This window comes from Hyla sarda, chromosome 3, assembly GCF_029499605.1.
Source record: "Hyla sarda isolate aHylSar1 chromosome 3, aHylSar1.hap1, whole genome shotgun sequence".
Classification (NCBI taxonomy): Eukaryota; Metazoa; Chordata; class Amphibia; order Anura; family Hylidae; genus Hyla; species Hyla sarda.
In genome coordinates, this window is record NC_079191.1 from 406,756,085 (window position 1) to 406,773,337 (window position 17,253).

The 17,253-nt window shown below is 43.2% G+C and overlaps 1 protein-coding gene across 2 annotated transcripts in view; it reads left to right on the top strand.

Moving 5' to 3' along the window:
• The window catches only part of THADA (THADA armadillo repeat containing), a 706,980-nt gene extending 689,727 nt beyond the window's left edge, over window positions 1-17,253 (top strand). For both annotated transcript variants that reach the window (XM_056568134.1, XM_056568138.1), the window contains 2 exons: window positions 14,552-14,715; window positions 16,782-17,253. In XM_056568134.1, the coding sequence (XP_056424109.1) occupies window positions 14,552-14,715; window positions 16,782-17,090 (473 nt within the window). In that variant the 3' untranslated portion in view covers window positions 17,091-17,253. The remainder of the gene's footprint in view (window positions 1-14,551; window positions 14,716-16,781) is intronic.

A 17,253-nucleotide genomic window follows, 5' to 3' on the forward strand; every position in this document is an offset into this window, starting at 1 on the left:
AAATGAAGCTTCCAGGGGCGACTCTGTGGTTGGGTGCCAGCGTTTTAGCGTCAAATTCAAAAGGTTGGGCTGTCAGACATAAAAGGTGAGCTCTCTATGTGTGCCTCCTCAATGTCAGAATGGGTGCTCTGTCTCATCTCGAGTCAGCGGAGCAGAGCAAAACAGTCAGCCCAGTGAGTATATGCACCACTTACCATCACTTATTTTAGTGTTTTTTTATTAATTATTTTTACCCTTTACTTTTGGGATGTCCTTCTCTCTTCTTATAGGGAGACAAGGAGACCAGGAAAAACCTATGGATTTTTTAAGCAAAATCTATAAATGTGCTTTATGCCCAAAAATGTAAACCAAAAATTACACAAATTTTACATTTTCTTCATGAAGGGTTTGACAAAGGCTTAGCCCTTAGTACCCTAAAAGTACAGATGACAGCATTTGGATGCTTATTTGACAAATGCATCACAAATGGATCAAGAGATTCTTCAAAGCAATTACAAGAAGAAAAAAACAAAACAAGATTGATCTATCTCCACCTTGGGACTTGAATCTGGTTCTTACAGGTCTTACCAAGGAGCCTTTGGAAACTCTACAGGACATTTTGTAGCGGCAGGTGGTGTGGACACTATACCTGTTGTAGACGATGGCGTGAGCCATACCAGGGAGCGGAGTCTAAGGAGCCGCTGGTTTTCACCAGAGCCCGCCACAAAGCGGGATGGACTTCCTGCGGCAGGCGGCTCCCAGGTCGCTACCCCTGGCACGACTTAAATCACAGGAAGCCGGCACGCGCGCCCTAGGAGGCAGGGAAGCACGCTCCAGCGGCCATGGTCAGCGGAGGGGACAGAGACGCGAGGAGGTGAGTGACGGCCCGGCGTTTGCATGCGGGCGTGTCCTGCGATGCGTACCTCAGCAGAGCCAGCACTTGAGGATGGGGCAGGAGTGCGCTCACGGCCAGCACGTTTGGCTGCAGCGCTACGCGTAACACATTTCTTCATAGTAGTACTTAAGCAGCTGCAGAGCTACTCAAAGTAGAAAAGAGGAATATTTGCAGCTACTAATCCAGGAATGTAGAGTTATTCTGCATGGATTTTTTTTAAAGACAGAATCTGCTTTATAGTTACTTTTTGTTAGTCTTGCTGGGTGTTCCACAGTCATCCCTCTCACCTCCCTACACATGAATATTCAGCACTGCCAAATGTTCATGTTTCCTTTATGGTGAAGGGTTAACTGCAGCTGGACAGCTCTGGCGCTGGCCAGTATCATCCACTGATATCATCCACCATAGACAGACAGCTGAAGGCAGCGGGTTTGGCCGACTTTAGTATAAGGTGTATGGGCACCTTTAGCCCCAAGATCCACAGATAAGTCACCTTTATTGCATTGTCTGATAGGACAGGGAGGATCCCCCCACTTCCCCCACTTTGGACTCCCTCCTGTGATCCAGAACAGAGAGCTGTTTTTGTACAAGCATTTCCCATTCTGGTGGACTCAAGATTTCTTTGTATTCCAAGGGTGGCCATTCCTCTGAACAACCGCCAATGTAATACTGCATTTCCCCTGTATTGGCCACTGCAGGTAATATGCCTGGCTTTTTGCACCTTTTCCCAGTAAAAGCTTTTTGAAATTAGACAACCCTTTAAATGGGTGGAAAACATTGTTTTTTTTTAAATCAACTCGTTCCAGAAATTTAAACAGATTTGTAAATTACTTCTATTAAAAAATCGTTATCCTTCCAGTACTTATCAGCTGCTGTATGCTCCACAGGTAGTTGTGTAGTTCTTCCCAGTCTGACCACAGTGCTTCTCCATTATAATTCATCTATAGAGACAATTGAATACATTGCAGTAAAGTAAATTCACATTATACCAGCAATATTTTGAGTGGCAGAATTGCTAATTCATTTTGTAGACCAAAATATAGAGGATAAACAAAAGACATTTAACACAGATGTCCTTGGCTTATTATAAACTGATATTTTATAATGCTCTCTGCTGACACCTCTGTCACCAGATGCCTGATGAAGCTGCGCACGCGCAGCGAAATGCGTTGCATCCAATAAATCCATTGATTTTATCTGGCTCCCTGATGGTTCCTCTCTGCGCCGGACTAACTCCTGAATTTACGGTCATTCTGTTTTGATTCTACTTCTACCCAGGAGGGCTGCAGTGGACCAATAAATATATTCATTCTATGCTTTACCTTGTTGTGTGTGGGCGCACAACCAACTCTGGTAAGCGGCTTGGGAATTACCGTCCCCCACCCCCACTAACAAGACCTGCTGATCCCGCACATGAGGCGCCTTCCTCCCTCTCTCTGGACAGTTCCTGACATGGACAGAGGTGTCAGCAGAGAGCACTGTGGTCAGACAGAAAAGAACTACACAACTTCCTCTGGAGCATACAGCAGCTGATAAGTACTGGAAGAATAAAAAATGTTATATAAATTCTATAAAAGTAATTTACAAACCTCTTTAACTTGCTGCCTGCTGATCCCGCACATGAGGCGCCTTCCTCCCTCTCTCTGGACAGTTCCTGACATGGACAGAGGTGTCAGCAGAGAGCACTGTGGTCAGACAGAAAAGAACTACACAACTTCCTCTGGAGCATACAGCAGCTGATAAGTACTGGAAGAATAAAAAATGTTATATAAATTCTATAAAAGTAATTTACAAACCTCTTTAACTTGCTGCCTGCTGATCCCGCACATGAGGCGCCTTCCTCCCTCTCTCTGGACAGTTCCTGACATGGACAGAGGTGTCAGCAGAGAGCACTGTGGTCAGACAGAAAAGAACTACACAACTTCCTCTGGAGCATACAGCAGCTGATAAGTACTGGAAGAATAAAAAATGTTATATAAATTATATAAAAGTAATTTACAAACCTCTTTAACTTGCTGCCTGCTGATCCCGCACATGAGGCGCCTTCCTCCCTCTCTCTGGACAGTTCCTGACATGGACAGAGGTGTCAGCAGAGAGCACTGTGGTCAGACAGAAAAGAACTACACAACTTCCTCTGGAGCATACAGCAGCTGATAAGTACTGGAAGAATAAAAAATGTTATATAAATTATATAAAAGTAATTTACAAACCTCTTTAACTTGCTGCCTGCTGATCCCGCACATGAGGCGCCTTCCTCCCTCTCTCTGGACAGTTCCTGACATGGACAGAGGTGTCAGCAGCGAGCACTGTGGTCAGACAGAAAAGAACTACACAACTTCCTCTGGAGCATACAGCAGCTGATAAGTACTGGAAGAATAAAAAATGTTATATAAATTATATAAAAGTAATTTACAAACCTCTTTAACTTGCTGCCTGCTGATCCCGCACATGAGGCGCCTTCCTCCCTCTCTCTGGACAGTTCCTGACATGGACAGAGGTGTCAGCAGAGAGCACTGTGGTCAGACAGAAAAGAACTACACAACTTCCTCTGGAGCATACAGCAGCTGATAAGTACTGGAAGAATAAATTTTTTTATATAAAAGTAATTTACAAACCTCTTTAACTTGCTGGCACCAGTTGATTTTAAAGAAATAGTTTTTCACTGGAGTACCCCTTTAATAATAGGACAATATCAGTTTATAATAAGGACATCTGTGTTAAATTTATTTTGTTTATCCTCTATATTTTGGTCTACACAAGGAATTAGCAATTCTGACACTCAAAATATTGCTGGTATAATGTGAATTTACTTTACTGCAATGTATTCCATTGTCTCTTACTAATGAAATGATTGCGAATAAGATGAATTATAATGGCGAAGCAGACGGAGATATGTTCATGCCGTACATCAGTGGTCCCCAAACTGCGGCCCTCCGGATGTTGCAAAACTACAATTCCCAGCATGCCTGGACAGCCTACGGCTGTCCAGGCATGCTGGGAATTGTAGTTTAGCAACATCTGGAGGGCCGCAGTTTGGGGACCACTGCCGTACATGGTGCACTAGACACTGAGGCAGGTTTATTTGTAACTAAAGAATAATTGTAGAAAAAACAGTCTCCAAGTTTTCCAGAAGACAAGAGATTCCTGTGAAGCAATGAAAGAGACTTATCTCTGCATTCCTGGAAATCACATTGCATCACTCCTTTTTTTTTTTTCTTCGAAATCTATAAAAGACAAAGATAGAAATTTTTAGCAAGTAGAAGCAAGTAAAGCGGCCAACGCTGCCCATGTTCCGTATCGGAGTCACTGGATAAGACAACATCATGTTCCTCAAGAAAATAAATCTCACACTTGAGGGAGATTGTGCAGGAAGAGATGTATTTCTGAATTCCACTATATATTACTGAGCGCTCTCTGACAGACAATACACATGTGGATGAGGGTTAATGTATTGACAGAACTTCAGATCTTTGGAATTTCATGTTCTGTTCCCTCCTGTGGAATTGTGGGGGTGGATTGTTTTCTTACTCTAGTTTCAATGAACTAAAATTTGGTAAGTTTTTCTTTTGGTACAGAAATTTTTTATAGTAGAAAACTGATTTTTATTACTTAAAGGGGTACTCTTTTTTTTTTTTTTTTTTTTTTTAAATCAACTGGTGCCAGAAAGTTAAACAGATTTGTAAATTATAATAAATGAAGAAGTAGTAAAGGGAGGCACATACCAAAAACACGTGTGTATAAAATACGAGTGGAAGTGGCGTGTACAAACAACAATAGGAGTCCACGTGTCAAAGGTAAAACAAAGCAGTCCAACCAATATAATAAATTGTAGTCTGGTGGTGGTGCCGGGATCCAAGGAATAAGAACAAATCTGCAATAATCAAGAAAAAAAGATCCAGCAACTCACCACCAAGATGAACGAACGAATGGAGGCAAAGCGAGGAAGCAGGTGGACAGGTGGATGAAACGGGAGGCTCAGAGGCGACTAACCGGTATGTTTCGTACAGCCTCCCGTTTCATCCACCTGTCCACCTGCTTCCTAGCTGTGCCTCCATTCGTTCGTTCATCTTGGCGGTGAGTTGCTGGATCTTTTTTCTTGATTATTGCAGATTTGTAAATTACTTCTATTAAAAAACCTTAATCCTTCCTGTACTTATTAGCTGCTGAATACTACAGTGGAAATGATTTTCCGTTTGGAACACAGAGCTCTCTGCTGACAGCATGAGCACAGTGCTCTCTGCTGACATCTCTCTCCATTTTAGGAACTGTCCAGAGTAAAAGGAAATCTCCATAGCAAACATATGCTGTTCTAGACAGTTCCTAAAATGGACAGAGATGGCAGCAGAGAGCACTGTGCTCGTGATGTCAGCAGACAGCTCTGTGTTTCAAAAAGAAAAGCATTTACGCTGTAGTATTCAGCAGCTAATAAGTACAGGAAGGATTAAGATTGTTTAATAGAAGTAATTTACAAATCTGTTTAACTTTCTGGCACCAGTTGATTAAAAAAAAAAAGTACATCTTTAAATGAGTATTCCAGGTAAAACTCATCAGTTCCTAATTCTCATAATTTTTTTAAATGAGACTCTGAGCTTATCTTATTTGCTGTTGTTGCAACATTTAAAGGATCAACTACTACTAAGTCAAGTGCCTAACCCTTTAAATTCTGCGTTAAGGAGGACAACAGGGTGGTCCTGGCACTCTGTAATACCCCCAGAAAGAGGCAAATGCTGTATTATCTTCGCTTCTGTTGTCCCAATCTTTCTTTAGCCATTTTTCCCTCTTTATATATTGCTTTTCCCCTTGGTGGTCCTAGTGGCACAGTGTCAATTGGGCGGTCCTAGCAGCACAGTGTCAACTGGGTAGTCTTCGCAGCAAAGTGTCAACTGGCATGTCCTAGTGGCCCAGTGTTAACTTGTCCTGAACGTTCCCTGCTTTGACACTGTACAATGAGAAACAATTGTGTCAGAGCAACTTGAGAAATGAGATCCTGCCAAATCTCTAAGAATATGGATGGGGCTACACAGCGTTTTCTGATCGTGCGACCAGAAAGCACCCTGTTGCACTGCCCTGATAGTGCGGCAATGTTGTAATGGGGTTGTGTTGCGACCTACAAGTGGCCATTACCTGACGGTCCAAAATATCCATCCAAGATCACTTCAGCGCAACACGGTACAGTGATGGTACAAGGTTGTCAGTGATGTGGTTCTGGGCCTCTTCCATTTTACCAGACACTGTTGTGTATTGTATGGTCTGTGTCTGGTGCTGCAGCCCCATACAGCTTGGTCCTATTCAACAAAATGGGACTATGCTGCAGTTCCAGGCACAGATTGTACAGATATGTATGGAGCTGCATCAAAACAATGAAGAGGTTAAAGGTTTTTTTTTTTTCCATATGGCCAAGTTAGCCCCTATACATAGGATAGGGGATAACTTTGTGTATCAAAATCCAATTGTTGTCAAGCGCTGCTCCGAACCTAATAGGTGCAACACCACCAGTCTGCAACTTATTCACAGAATTGGGGATAACTTGCCCAAATGGAGAAACCCCTTTATCCACAGCTGATCGATGGGGGCATCAGGAGTAAGAACCATACTGATCTGATATTGGTGGTCTATTTCAGTAGACTCCAAATTGTGGTCCTCTAGATGTTGCAAAACTACAACTCTCTGCATGCCCGGACAGCCAACGGCTGTCCGGGCATGCAGAGAGCTGTAGTTATGCAACATCTGAAGTGTCACAGTTTCGAGACCACAAGGATCAATAATAAGTCCCCCAAAAAAACTAAAATGTTTAGTATCATTGATAGATAATATACGAGAACACATTGCCATCATCTCAGTGCTCACGTATCACTCAAAATGTCCCTTCCTCGTAATACAAACTAGAACACAAGTTAAAGGGTACCTCTCATCAAAAAAACTTTTGATATATGATAGATTAATGTATGCAGAATAACTTTACAATTGCATGCTATTTAATTTTCCACTTTGAAGAAATGACCACTAGGGGTCTCCCTACCAGTCCTGGCAGCAAGCATTTCAGACTCATGCTGGAGTCCTAAACACTACGAGCTGCCAGTCTGCTTTGTTCACAAAGGAGAACACTCAGAGCTGCCAGCCTGCTTTGTTCACAGCCTGTTTGGCTGTGAACAAAGCAGGCTGGCAGCTCTGAGTGTTTAGGACTCCAGCATGAGTCAGAAATGCTTGCTGACAGGACTGATCGGGAAAAATACAATAGAAAGAAGCATATTTTTCATTAACATGCTATTGGAAAGTTATTCAACATTCATTAATCTAAAATATATCAAAAGTTTATTTGACGAGAGGTACCCTTTAAAGTAAAACAGATAATAATGGACCCTGCCAGAAAATAAACCCGTAGTTATAACTTCCCATCTAACCCTCCTTTTTCCTGCCACAAAGTGTCCAGCTGGTATCCCACAAGTCCATGGAGTGCATGCATTTGGTTTGGATGCAGTGAACGGTGTTGTTCTCGGTTGTTCCCCCCCCGTCAGACCCGAGTCACGTCCTGCGTTTCATCAGCAATCTATTTACACAATGTCATTGGGAGAAATCGTATATTAGACCGAATGTTTGTGTGCTATGTTTTGCTGCTAGAACTGTGTTTACAGGACGAATACGAAGCACATCCCTAATGACTGCCTGACTGGTTTTTTGTTTGTAATAGCGGGAACGTAGTGAGAGCTGGGATTGTGAAATGATCCAGTGTCCCCGCATGTGGTGATGCTCGCTCGGGTCCATATTTAGCAAAAAGTGCTCTGCTTAGGAATTGCCATGACGCAACGCAGCAACAATGTCCAATTCACTTTGATTTACATTTCGAAATTTTAAGTGTAAAGCCATTTTAGAGCCCGTTTTAGAACTGGCTTTTTCCTCCGCCATCTGCTCTAAAAAGGTTGTGTTTTCTTAGTTGTTGTTTTTCTTTTTTCCTTTCCTACTCATTAGAGTTAATGTAGTAGTCTTGCTTAAGTAAGCATCACTCTCTTACTTCCTATACTGGCTTCCAGTCAAAAGCTAATCAGTTTCCCATAAGGCAGGAATGTACGATATGGGGGTAAACAGGCCCAGGGAGGTTCAGGCTGCACAAAGAGGTAAACAAGAGTGAACAATATGAATCATCGCTACATTAAGCAGAGCAAAAAAAAAACAAAACCACTATAATAGTATCCGGCCGCAAATTGGGGAGGGGGTTCCCGAGTGGTTGATGTTAAGTGACAGATTAATAAAGTGTGGTCTGATTTATTTTAGTACGGGATCCTGCACACTTCCAGAACAGCTAGCCGGGGGCAAATTAAAAACATCCTGGTTGGAGCTCAATTAAAAGTATAGGTCGCCCTATGCAAAAGAGCCAGCAATAACATTGATAAATGAATATATCAAGGTTTCTGTAGCTCGGTGAGACTAGAAACAGCTCATATTTTATCTTAAATTAATTTATCTCTTTTATTGATCAACTAATGCCGCCACCTCTAGTTATGTAGCTGAGGGTATTGTTGGAAGCCACATGTGAGGACCACAATGATCTAAAATGCTATAGCAATGAATATCTGGGAATGTTTGACAAATTGTCAGTCTATAAAATTCATGGGGGTGGAATAAAGGAGTACTCCAGTATAAAAGTAAAGTGTGTGGACCAAGGCACGAAGCAGTGGCTGACAACCCCCCCCCCCTCCATGTATCTCTATGGAAGAGTCGGAGGTACAGCGTTCATGTATCTCCAGCTCTCCCATAGAGATGCATAAAGGGAGCGTGTTGGCCACCGCTTCGTGTCGTGGTTGACACACTTCATTCGTGCAGAGAGCTGGGGCGCCAGACAGGAGATCACAGGGGTCCCAGCGGTTGGACCCACCAGCAATCTGAAACGTATTCCCTTTCCTGCGGATCGGGATAAGTTTTTGATACAGGATAACTCCTTTAATTCACTTACTTGCATCTACTGGTTTGGGCCTGGGGAGATCCAGCAGATTCTAGTGGTAGCCATAGGCCATCAATAGTTGTCAGCAGAATGAGCTATTCATCCCCATCGTCCCCATACACATACATGCTCATTTTCATCAAGTATGCATTTCTCTTCAACGCAAAGAGGAGATAAAGTCACTGCTAGACACCTCCGGTGACAGCTCATCTCGAAGGAACACAAAAGGATCTGAAATTCAACATGCCTAATGCTCCTTCTTCCTAGCATCATCTATCGGTGGAGAGTTGGGAATACCCCCATATGCAACTGTTGGCTAGTCATCCTAAAATTTGAAGACCTGAAAGTGTTTTTCTCAACAAAGACACTTATCCACATGATAGAAGATAAGTGTTTGATAATGTGAAAAGATCAGCCCACTGGGCCTCCCATAGTCTTGAGAATGAGAAAACGGTAGGAGACGTGACGAAGCAGCCGCTTTTCGTGCATGGACTATTGGAGTGCAGAAGATGCCAAATACAACACACCGATAGACGATAAATGGAGCGGCGGTGTAGTCCGCACACTGCTGCTCTATTCATAGTCTCATTCTCAAGATCACAGTTAGATTCCTCCACAATCGGACACTAGTCCAGTGTTTCCTACCCAGGGTGCCTCAAGCATGCCCAGAGAGCCGTCATCGTCACCTGGGATTTGTAGTTTTGCAACCGCTTGAGGCACCCTGGTTGGGAAACACTTCACTAGGATGAGATGCACTTGTAATGTCATTCACACATATGTTATTAAATGCTTTTAAAGTTTATCAGATCTGGAGGTAAATCAGTGATGATGGGGGCAGACATTTTTCGGGACTTTCCATCAGTCATCACTTTACACTGCTTTTCCCAGGCTTAGACAATTTATTTTGAAATATCCTTTGGGAACACTCAGCTAATATATGAAGGCGAATGCAGGATCTCCTATAAGCCTGAGCAGAGAATAGAACGCCTCTCGCTGGGAACAGACACTGACAAAATTGTAATATATTGCAAATGACAAAATGCAATAATTGTATATGGGACCCTTTGCTTAAGTGACACATTTGCCCACATTTACCAAGATCGTCCGGTTTTCAAAATCACACCACGTTATGGTTTTAGATTCTAATTCCGCTAGATTTTTTATCTTCTGATTTACGCTTAATGTATTTGGCTGGTTTTTCACGTGACTCTGTGCTCCACTTCGTCATGTCACTAATGTGAAAAAAGACCAATTTAAAGTTGGTCAGAAAATTGCGGTTCAGTTGGGCCATTATGAGACAATTTGTGCCAAAAACTGTCTCCCTTCACCACCATGCAATAACAATGCCCCCTGTGCCTCCATGCAGTAATAATGTTTCTCTGTGCCAACAAACAGTAGTTATGCCTCCTGTGCCTCCATGCAAAAATATTGCCCCCTGTGCCCACATATAGTAATAATGCTTCATGTGCTCCCATATGGTAATAATGCCCCCTGTGCCCACATATAGGAATAATGCTCCCTTTTCCCACATATAGTAATAATGCTCCCTGTGCCCACATATAGTAATAATGCTCCCTGTGCCCACATATAGTAATAATGCTCCCTGTGCCCACATATAATAATAATGCTCCCTGTGCCCACATATAGTAATAATGCTCCCTGTGCCCACATATAGTAATAATGCTCCCTGTGCCCACATATAGTAATAATGCTCCTTGTACCCACATATAGTAATGCTCCCTGTACCCACATATAGTAATAATCCCCACTGTGCCCACATATAGTAATAATCCCCACTGTGCCCACATATAGTAATAATGCTCCCTGTGCCCACATATAGTAATAATGCTCCCTTTTCCCACATATAGTAATGCTACCTGTACCCACATATAGTAATAATCCCCACTGTGCCCACATATAATTATAATCCCCACTGTGCCCACATATAGTAATAATCCCCACTGTGCCCACATATAGTAATAATCCCCACTGTGCCCACATATAGTAATAATGCTCCCTGTGCCCACATATAGTAATAATGCTCCCTGTGCCCACATATAGTAATAATGCTCTCTGTGCCCACATATAGTAATAATGCTCTCTGTGCCCACATATAGTAATAATGCTCCCTGTGCCCACATATAGTAATAATGCTCCCTGTGCCCACATATAGTAATAATGCTCCCTGTGCCCACATATAGTGATAATGTTCCCTGTGCACCAGCAGAAACTAATAAAAGTCCTGTACTTCCTATGATGATTAAAGCTGTTGTTCCTCTGATCAGCCAGTGGTTCACAGGATTATTACTAAATGGTGGAGCAGAGAGCTGACAGCTTCCACTCCGCCATTCCACTTCACTGCACCGGTGTCTGGAGGAAAGGACAGTAAAGGACAGCAGTCACACCAGGGGAAAAAGATGTTTGGTGGTAGTGATACCCTGTGGCTGGGTCTTACAGTATTTTTAGATAGGGGCCTGGACCTGAAGTGCCATCAGACCCTACGCTTAAATGGGTTGTCCCAGCTACCTCCTTCTGGCTTTTTCTGCTCAACTGGCCTGTTTGTAGTGCTGGAGGTGGTCCAGAAAGCCAAAAGCAGCTGAAGTGGGGAGGTTACATAATTTGAATAACTCCCATAGACATTAATGGATGTCCCGCAAATGGGGGGGTACTCTGTTTACTTAACTCCAGAAGCTCAGCTCCTGAGAGTGCTCCTTACATTGAGCATAGGGTGCACATTCACGCAATACGTCCGTCCCGTGACCACGCGTCACACTGTTATAAATATTTGCCACATCCCAGTGACACATATCCAGCAATTAGAATAGTCCTAAGAGAAAGTACCACCCAATCTGTTAGGTCCTTCCCACCAATACTGTTAAGCTTCACCTCCACCAAGACAGAGCTGTAAATTCTAGTGCTCTTATTTGGGCCCCTGTCTTTCACCCTTGGAGGATCCAACATAGTGTTTATCATGTAATGCTTCCTTTCCCCTGAGGAGGTGCTGCAGGATAACATATGCAGCCAGGTTTCTCCACAGATTATAGCTGATCACTGGGGGGTCCTAGCTACAGACTTGGTGATCGGTTAGTCATTGGGGATCATTCCAACAAAAGCAGACAACTCTTTATAAAACAATGGAGAGTACTTGTCTCTTTTATATGTTGTCCTTAGTATTTACTGATCCACACATTAGAGTTACTTTTCCACTCTAACGTACGGTGTCTAGTCTATTCCTTACGGCTCACTATACAGCAGACACATAATAATGTGATTTATTGTGTTTATATCTCTGTATGTCATCTACCACATTCTACATTTCCTTGTTATTTAAGTCTTCCTTCCATAAGATACTTATTCTTGGCAAATATTATTTACCTGTGGTCTAGTGAGCGGCCTAGTCCGGCAGGTCTGCCAGCATCAGAGAGCGGTATCTCCTACTGCTCTGGTAAATGCCCTGACAACAGGTGGGATATCCGTGCCAAACCACAGCATACACTGAAGTAATACTGACTGCAGAGGAAACAGCTTGTATTCTTCTAGGATATACGATGTCATGAATGTGTACAGTTTGAGGAATCTATTGGCTTCAGTAAGCTGCTGGCACAGTTACTAACCTGAAATTACATTAACCTTTTGGAACCCCTAAAAGAGTTTTCACATCCACTTAGACTTTTAGTTGTGTTTTACTGTGATAATTAAATTGTAACAACAGATGCTTTAGGTAAGGACCCCATATACATTAGTGGAAAGTTGGCTGAACCTGATGTTTTTAGCTGGATTGTCCGACTGTCTAATGTACATGGAGGCCTCCTAACTCTCCCCTGACGGATGATGTTGGAGGAGATAAAGGTCCGATATGTTGGGTTTTGACTGCCCAACCCATTTATATACCCGAATATAAGGCATCATCAGAAATATCTGGCAGCAGTTTAACCCCCCCCCCCTTTTTCTTCCCATTCATTACACATGAACATTTGGCCAAGCCATGGCACGGTCTGAAAGTAGCCCCCAACAGGTCATGTTTTTAGGATTTTCTTAGTCTTTCACAGGTGATATAACTATGGTCAGTGAGTCAGGAATATCACCTCTAAAAGACTAAGGAAATCCTGAAAACATGACCTGCTGGGGGTGCTTGAGGACCGCGCTAGAGAAACACGGATATAGAGGGATCAGGAGAAATGATGGAGAGCTGTCAACCAACCGTTATTGAAGTTGTATGGGCACCTTTTAGACTTTTTGATGGTTAAGGACCTAAAGAACCAAATAGCAGTTAAAGGGAAACTCTGGTATTTAACTTCTCTTCCCAATCCACAGGATAGGGGATAAGTGTCTGATTGCGGGGGATTTGAATGCTGGGACCCCCAGCGATCTCCTGCCCAGTGTCCTGGTTCTCCTCATGTACAGAGCGATGACAACTACCACACAGAGTGGTGGTCTACGTGCCCCTCCATACATCTTTATGGCAGAGCCAGAGATACACAAGTACAGCACTCGTGTATCTCTGGCTTTCCCATAGACAGTGCATGGAGGGGGCGTGTTGACCACCACTGCTCCATGCATGAGGAGAGCCGATGTTCTGAAAACAAATCTTCAGCCTATCTGGGTACCATGCAGCTGACACATACCCTTTCCTGTACATAGGGGATAAGCAGTTAAGTACTTGAGTTCCCCTTTAAGCAGAGGCACCATTCGCAGCATAGCTGTGATTTTGTGTTGATAGGTCCCGATTTGTTTTTCATAAATGGGTCCTATCAAAAAAAAATTCTGTCAAAATTTGATCAGTTTTGCAAAGTACTCTTTACAATGTAATGAGCATAATTGTGTGTATGGAGATATAGATAGATAGATAGCCACAGAAGAATTCAGCAGCACACTGCCAGCACAAGGATATAGGTGAAACATGAACATGCAAATAAAACATGGAGAGCTATACAGCTATGGTGTAATAGATGCAAATGTGAAACTATGAAATAGTGAGGCACTTAGCTCGCAAATTTGTCTCCGCCGGCGGACAAATAGCTTGGACCATCCCACCGCGATAAGGTGGCCTCATTGGGACGGACCCTACACTGTGAATATGCCTCTGTGTGAACAGTTCAGTAAGCATGGCAGGATCTGGAACATCCAAGACACCTTATATACACACCTGATAGAGGTGGGTGGGGTGCAAGGCCAACATGGAAATAGCCCCTCCACCTCCATGTTGGCCTTGCACCCCACCCACCTCTATCAGGTGTGTATATAAGGTGTCTTGGATGTTCCAGATCCTGCCATGCTTACTGAACTGTTCACACAGAGGCATATTCACAGTGTAGGGTCCGTCCCAATGAGGCCACCTTATCGCGGTGGGACGGTCCAAGCTATTTGACCGCCGGCGGAGACAAATTTGCGAGCTAAGTGCCTCACTATCTCATAGTTTCACATTTGCATCTATTACACCATAGCTGTATAGCTCTCCATGTTTTATCTGCATGTTCATGTTTCACCTATATCCTTATGCTGGCAGTGTGCTGCTGAATTCTTCTGTTGCTGTATATTTAGCCTAGTAGCGTGCACCTGCAGGCCAGGTCCATATAATAGTTTGGTGTTAACTAAAGTGCTGGCTGACTTATTCTTTGTCTAGATAGATATAGATACAACTTGCAATCCCAATGTAGTTAATTCAAGATGCAGAACTGAAGGGATTGCAGTATTAATCATTTTGCAAATGTTTCCTATTTCTGTTCTTTACCTCTTTCCAGGGTTTCAGTATTGTATAGTCAATCCTCCCATGGCTTTGGACCTGACCTTTGGGATCCTGTGTGAGCTTCTTCAGCAGTGGAATCACGTCAGCCACGCTGTCCCCATCCTCCTGGACTGGCTGCTAGGAGAAGATGATCTCAACAGTCCAGAAACCACAAAAATGGTAATTACGACAACCAATAGCCACAGAATGACATAAAAGACCAGGGCTTGTGGTGTGAAAAGCCGGCACAGAACAATTATCCTGGACGTTGTGTGCTGAGCCTGACGTAAGCCCCATGAGCGAGATGTTGTGTTCTTCATATTACCAATTAGAGGCGCAGGTGTTGTGCATACCGCTGCAGTCATTTTACAAGAGGATATGGCAGCCATGAATACGGGCACACAATAATTACACTGTGCACTGCTTCTATGCCAAGGGGGCTCACAGGAGTTTACTATGACAAAATAAAAGCAAATGAGCAAAAAGGAACATAAACAGTATAGGTGTTTTAAGAGCTGTAAGGATTATAGTGAATTACTCCAATGTCTGCTAAAACAGGAAAAGCTTTATAGTTTATTAATTTGCAAACATTTACTCTCAGAACGGGGAGGCTGCTGAGGAAATATGATTTGTTTATGACACAGCTCTGAGTGGGCGTGCGATTATTAATAATAATAATAATAATAATAATAATGTGCACGTGCTATTCTGATCTTCAGCTATATGAACTAGAATTTGATTAGCAGTACGTACATGGAGCCACAAGGGCAAAGGACAGGAGATAAGATGTCTGATTGCAGAGGTCCTGCTGCTGGGGACCCCCACGATCTGGGTTGCGGAACCCCAGACATCCAGTGCATGGAGCGGACTTTGCTCCGTGCCGGATGACTGGCGATGCGGGCAGAGGCTCGTGAAATCACGGGCACGCCCTGCTTGTGAGGTCAAGGCCATGCCCCCTCAATGCAAGTCTATGCGAGGGGGCGTGACGTCCGTCACGCCCCCTCGCATAGACTTGCATTGAGGGGGCATGGCCGTGACGTCACGAACAGGGCGTGCCCGTGATGTCACGAGCCTCCGGCGCTGTACCCGACGCTCTAAACGAATGCCAGGTGCAGCAGGAAGATCACCCAGCAGTGGGACCCTGCAATCAGACATCTTATCCCCTAAGGAGGAGTACCCCTTTAATGATATTTTCAATCTACTTAAATTTTTTTTTTTTTTGTGGAACTGGAGGCCTTATAAGCTCAGGTCTCTATACCTTATCAATGAACTACATTACTCCTCTGTCAAGACAGACCAAATACATGGACTCAAATCCCCAAGCACAGACATAACGCTAAATAATAAAATGATGTCTGCCTCCAGCCTCCACTAGGAGGAGCTTACTGTATTCTGTTTTATTATGGAGTTCAGTATATAAACAGTATGAAGTAAATGCTTATGCTCCATCTAGCAGATTATCATAAATCTAAATATAGATAGCAGTCGGCCAAAACACCAGTTCAACAAAAGCTATTCCTTCTAATCCCCCCCCCCCATACGCATGCACTCTCAGCCGAGTATGCATGTGTTCTCAATAGGAACCAGAATAAGCCAGTGTAAAAGCATGGCAAGAACCCAGGTAGTGGCAGCCCATGTCCTCCTTATTACTGCCTTTTTCCCAGCTTGCATCCCTCTAGCCCTGACTAAGAGCCAATTGAAGAGGAGATGAGCTTGACATACCTGGGCACTTTGCATACCTGGGCACTTCTCACTCCAATAATATTGGGATTGTGACCTCACTTTACTCTAAGTTTCAAAAAGTTTAAGCAATGGCAATATGAAGTATCGTGATCAGAAATTAGGAAAAGAAAATAAGTGCGTGAACTAAAAACCTATTTTCAAGCTGCTGTCTAAATACAGCTACCTCAGAACAAAAATAGTTTATACATAACTACTTGTGCAAATAAAAAAAGTTTAGTCTGGACTTCTCCTTAGGTACAGTATATCATGCCTAGATAAATAAACTTGTCTAACACACATGTAATAGGAAGTACACTCCGATGACTGCTAGTTCTTCCAGGAATGTCTTCAGGTGGGCTCCTGTCCTCCTGGTTTTCCAGGTCCCCAGGCTGGATCCATCTGCTTTCTAAGTGCTTTCAATGTAAAGTCTAGAAAGTCCATAAATTAGCAACTTCTCCCCTCACAGCTGTATGATACGTTAAACCATATGCCTAGATCGCACCACTAACTAAATGTCTTCACAGGTGGAAGATGATCTCTTCGAGAAAGGTGAAGCCAACTTTTGGGCTGAGAAGCTTGTGTATATCAGGCTGCTTAATAAACATCTCAAGGAGCTCATAGCCTCAAAATCTCTCTGTCTACAACCCCAAAATGGAAGGCTGCTCCAGATTTCACAGGCAGCAGATCAACGATCTGAGAAGGTACAGCGCGGTCTACATGGTTTACCACCCACTCCAGAGTTCCTAAAGACTACTGAATATACCAGATTACTGATCCATAAAGAAAGGACTGATAATTGTATTCAGATGCTGCAACTTATTAATAAAAAGTAGCTTTGAATCATGAGATAAACAACCGGTGGCCTTCCAGATGTATGGCGCACTGCTACCTATGTTGCTGCTGGAGGCTGAGAGTCAAGAATGGCTTAGACGTCTAGACTCTTCTTTATTTGTTTTTGTAATGTGTCGGCATTACGACTTATTTTACCAAAGTTAT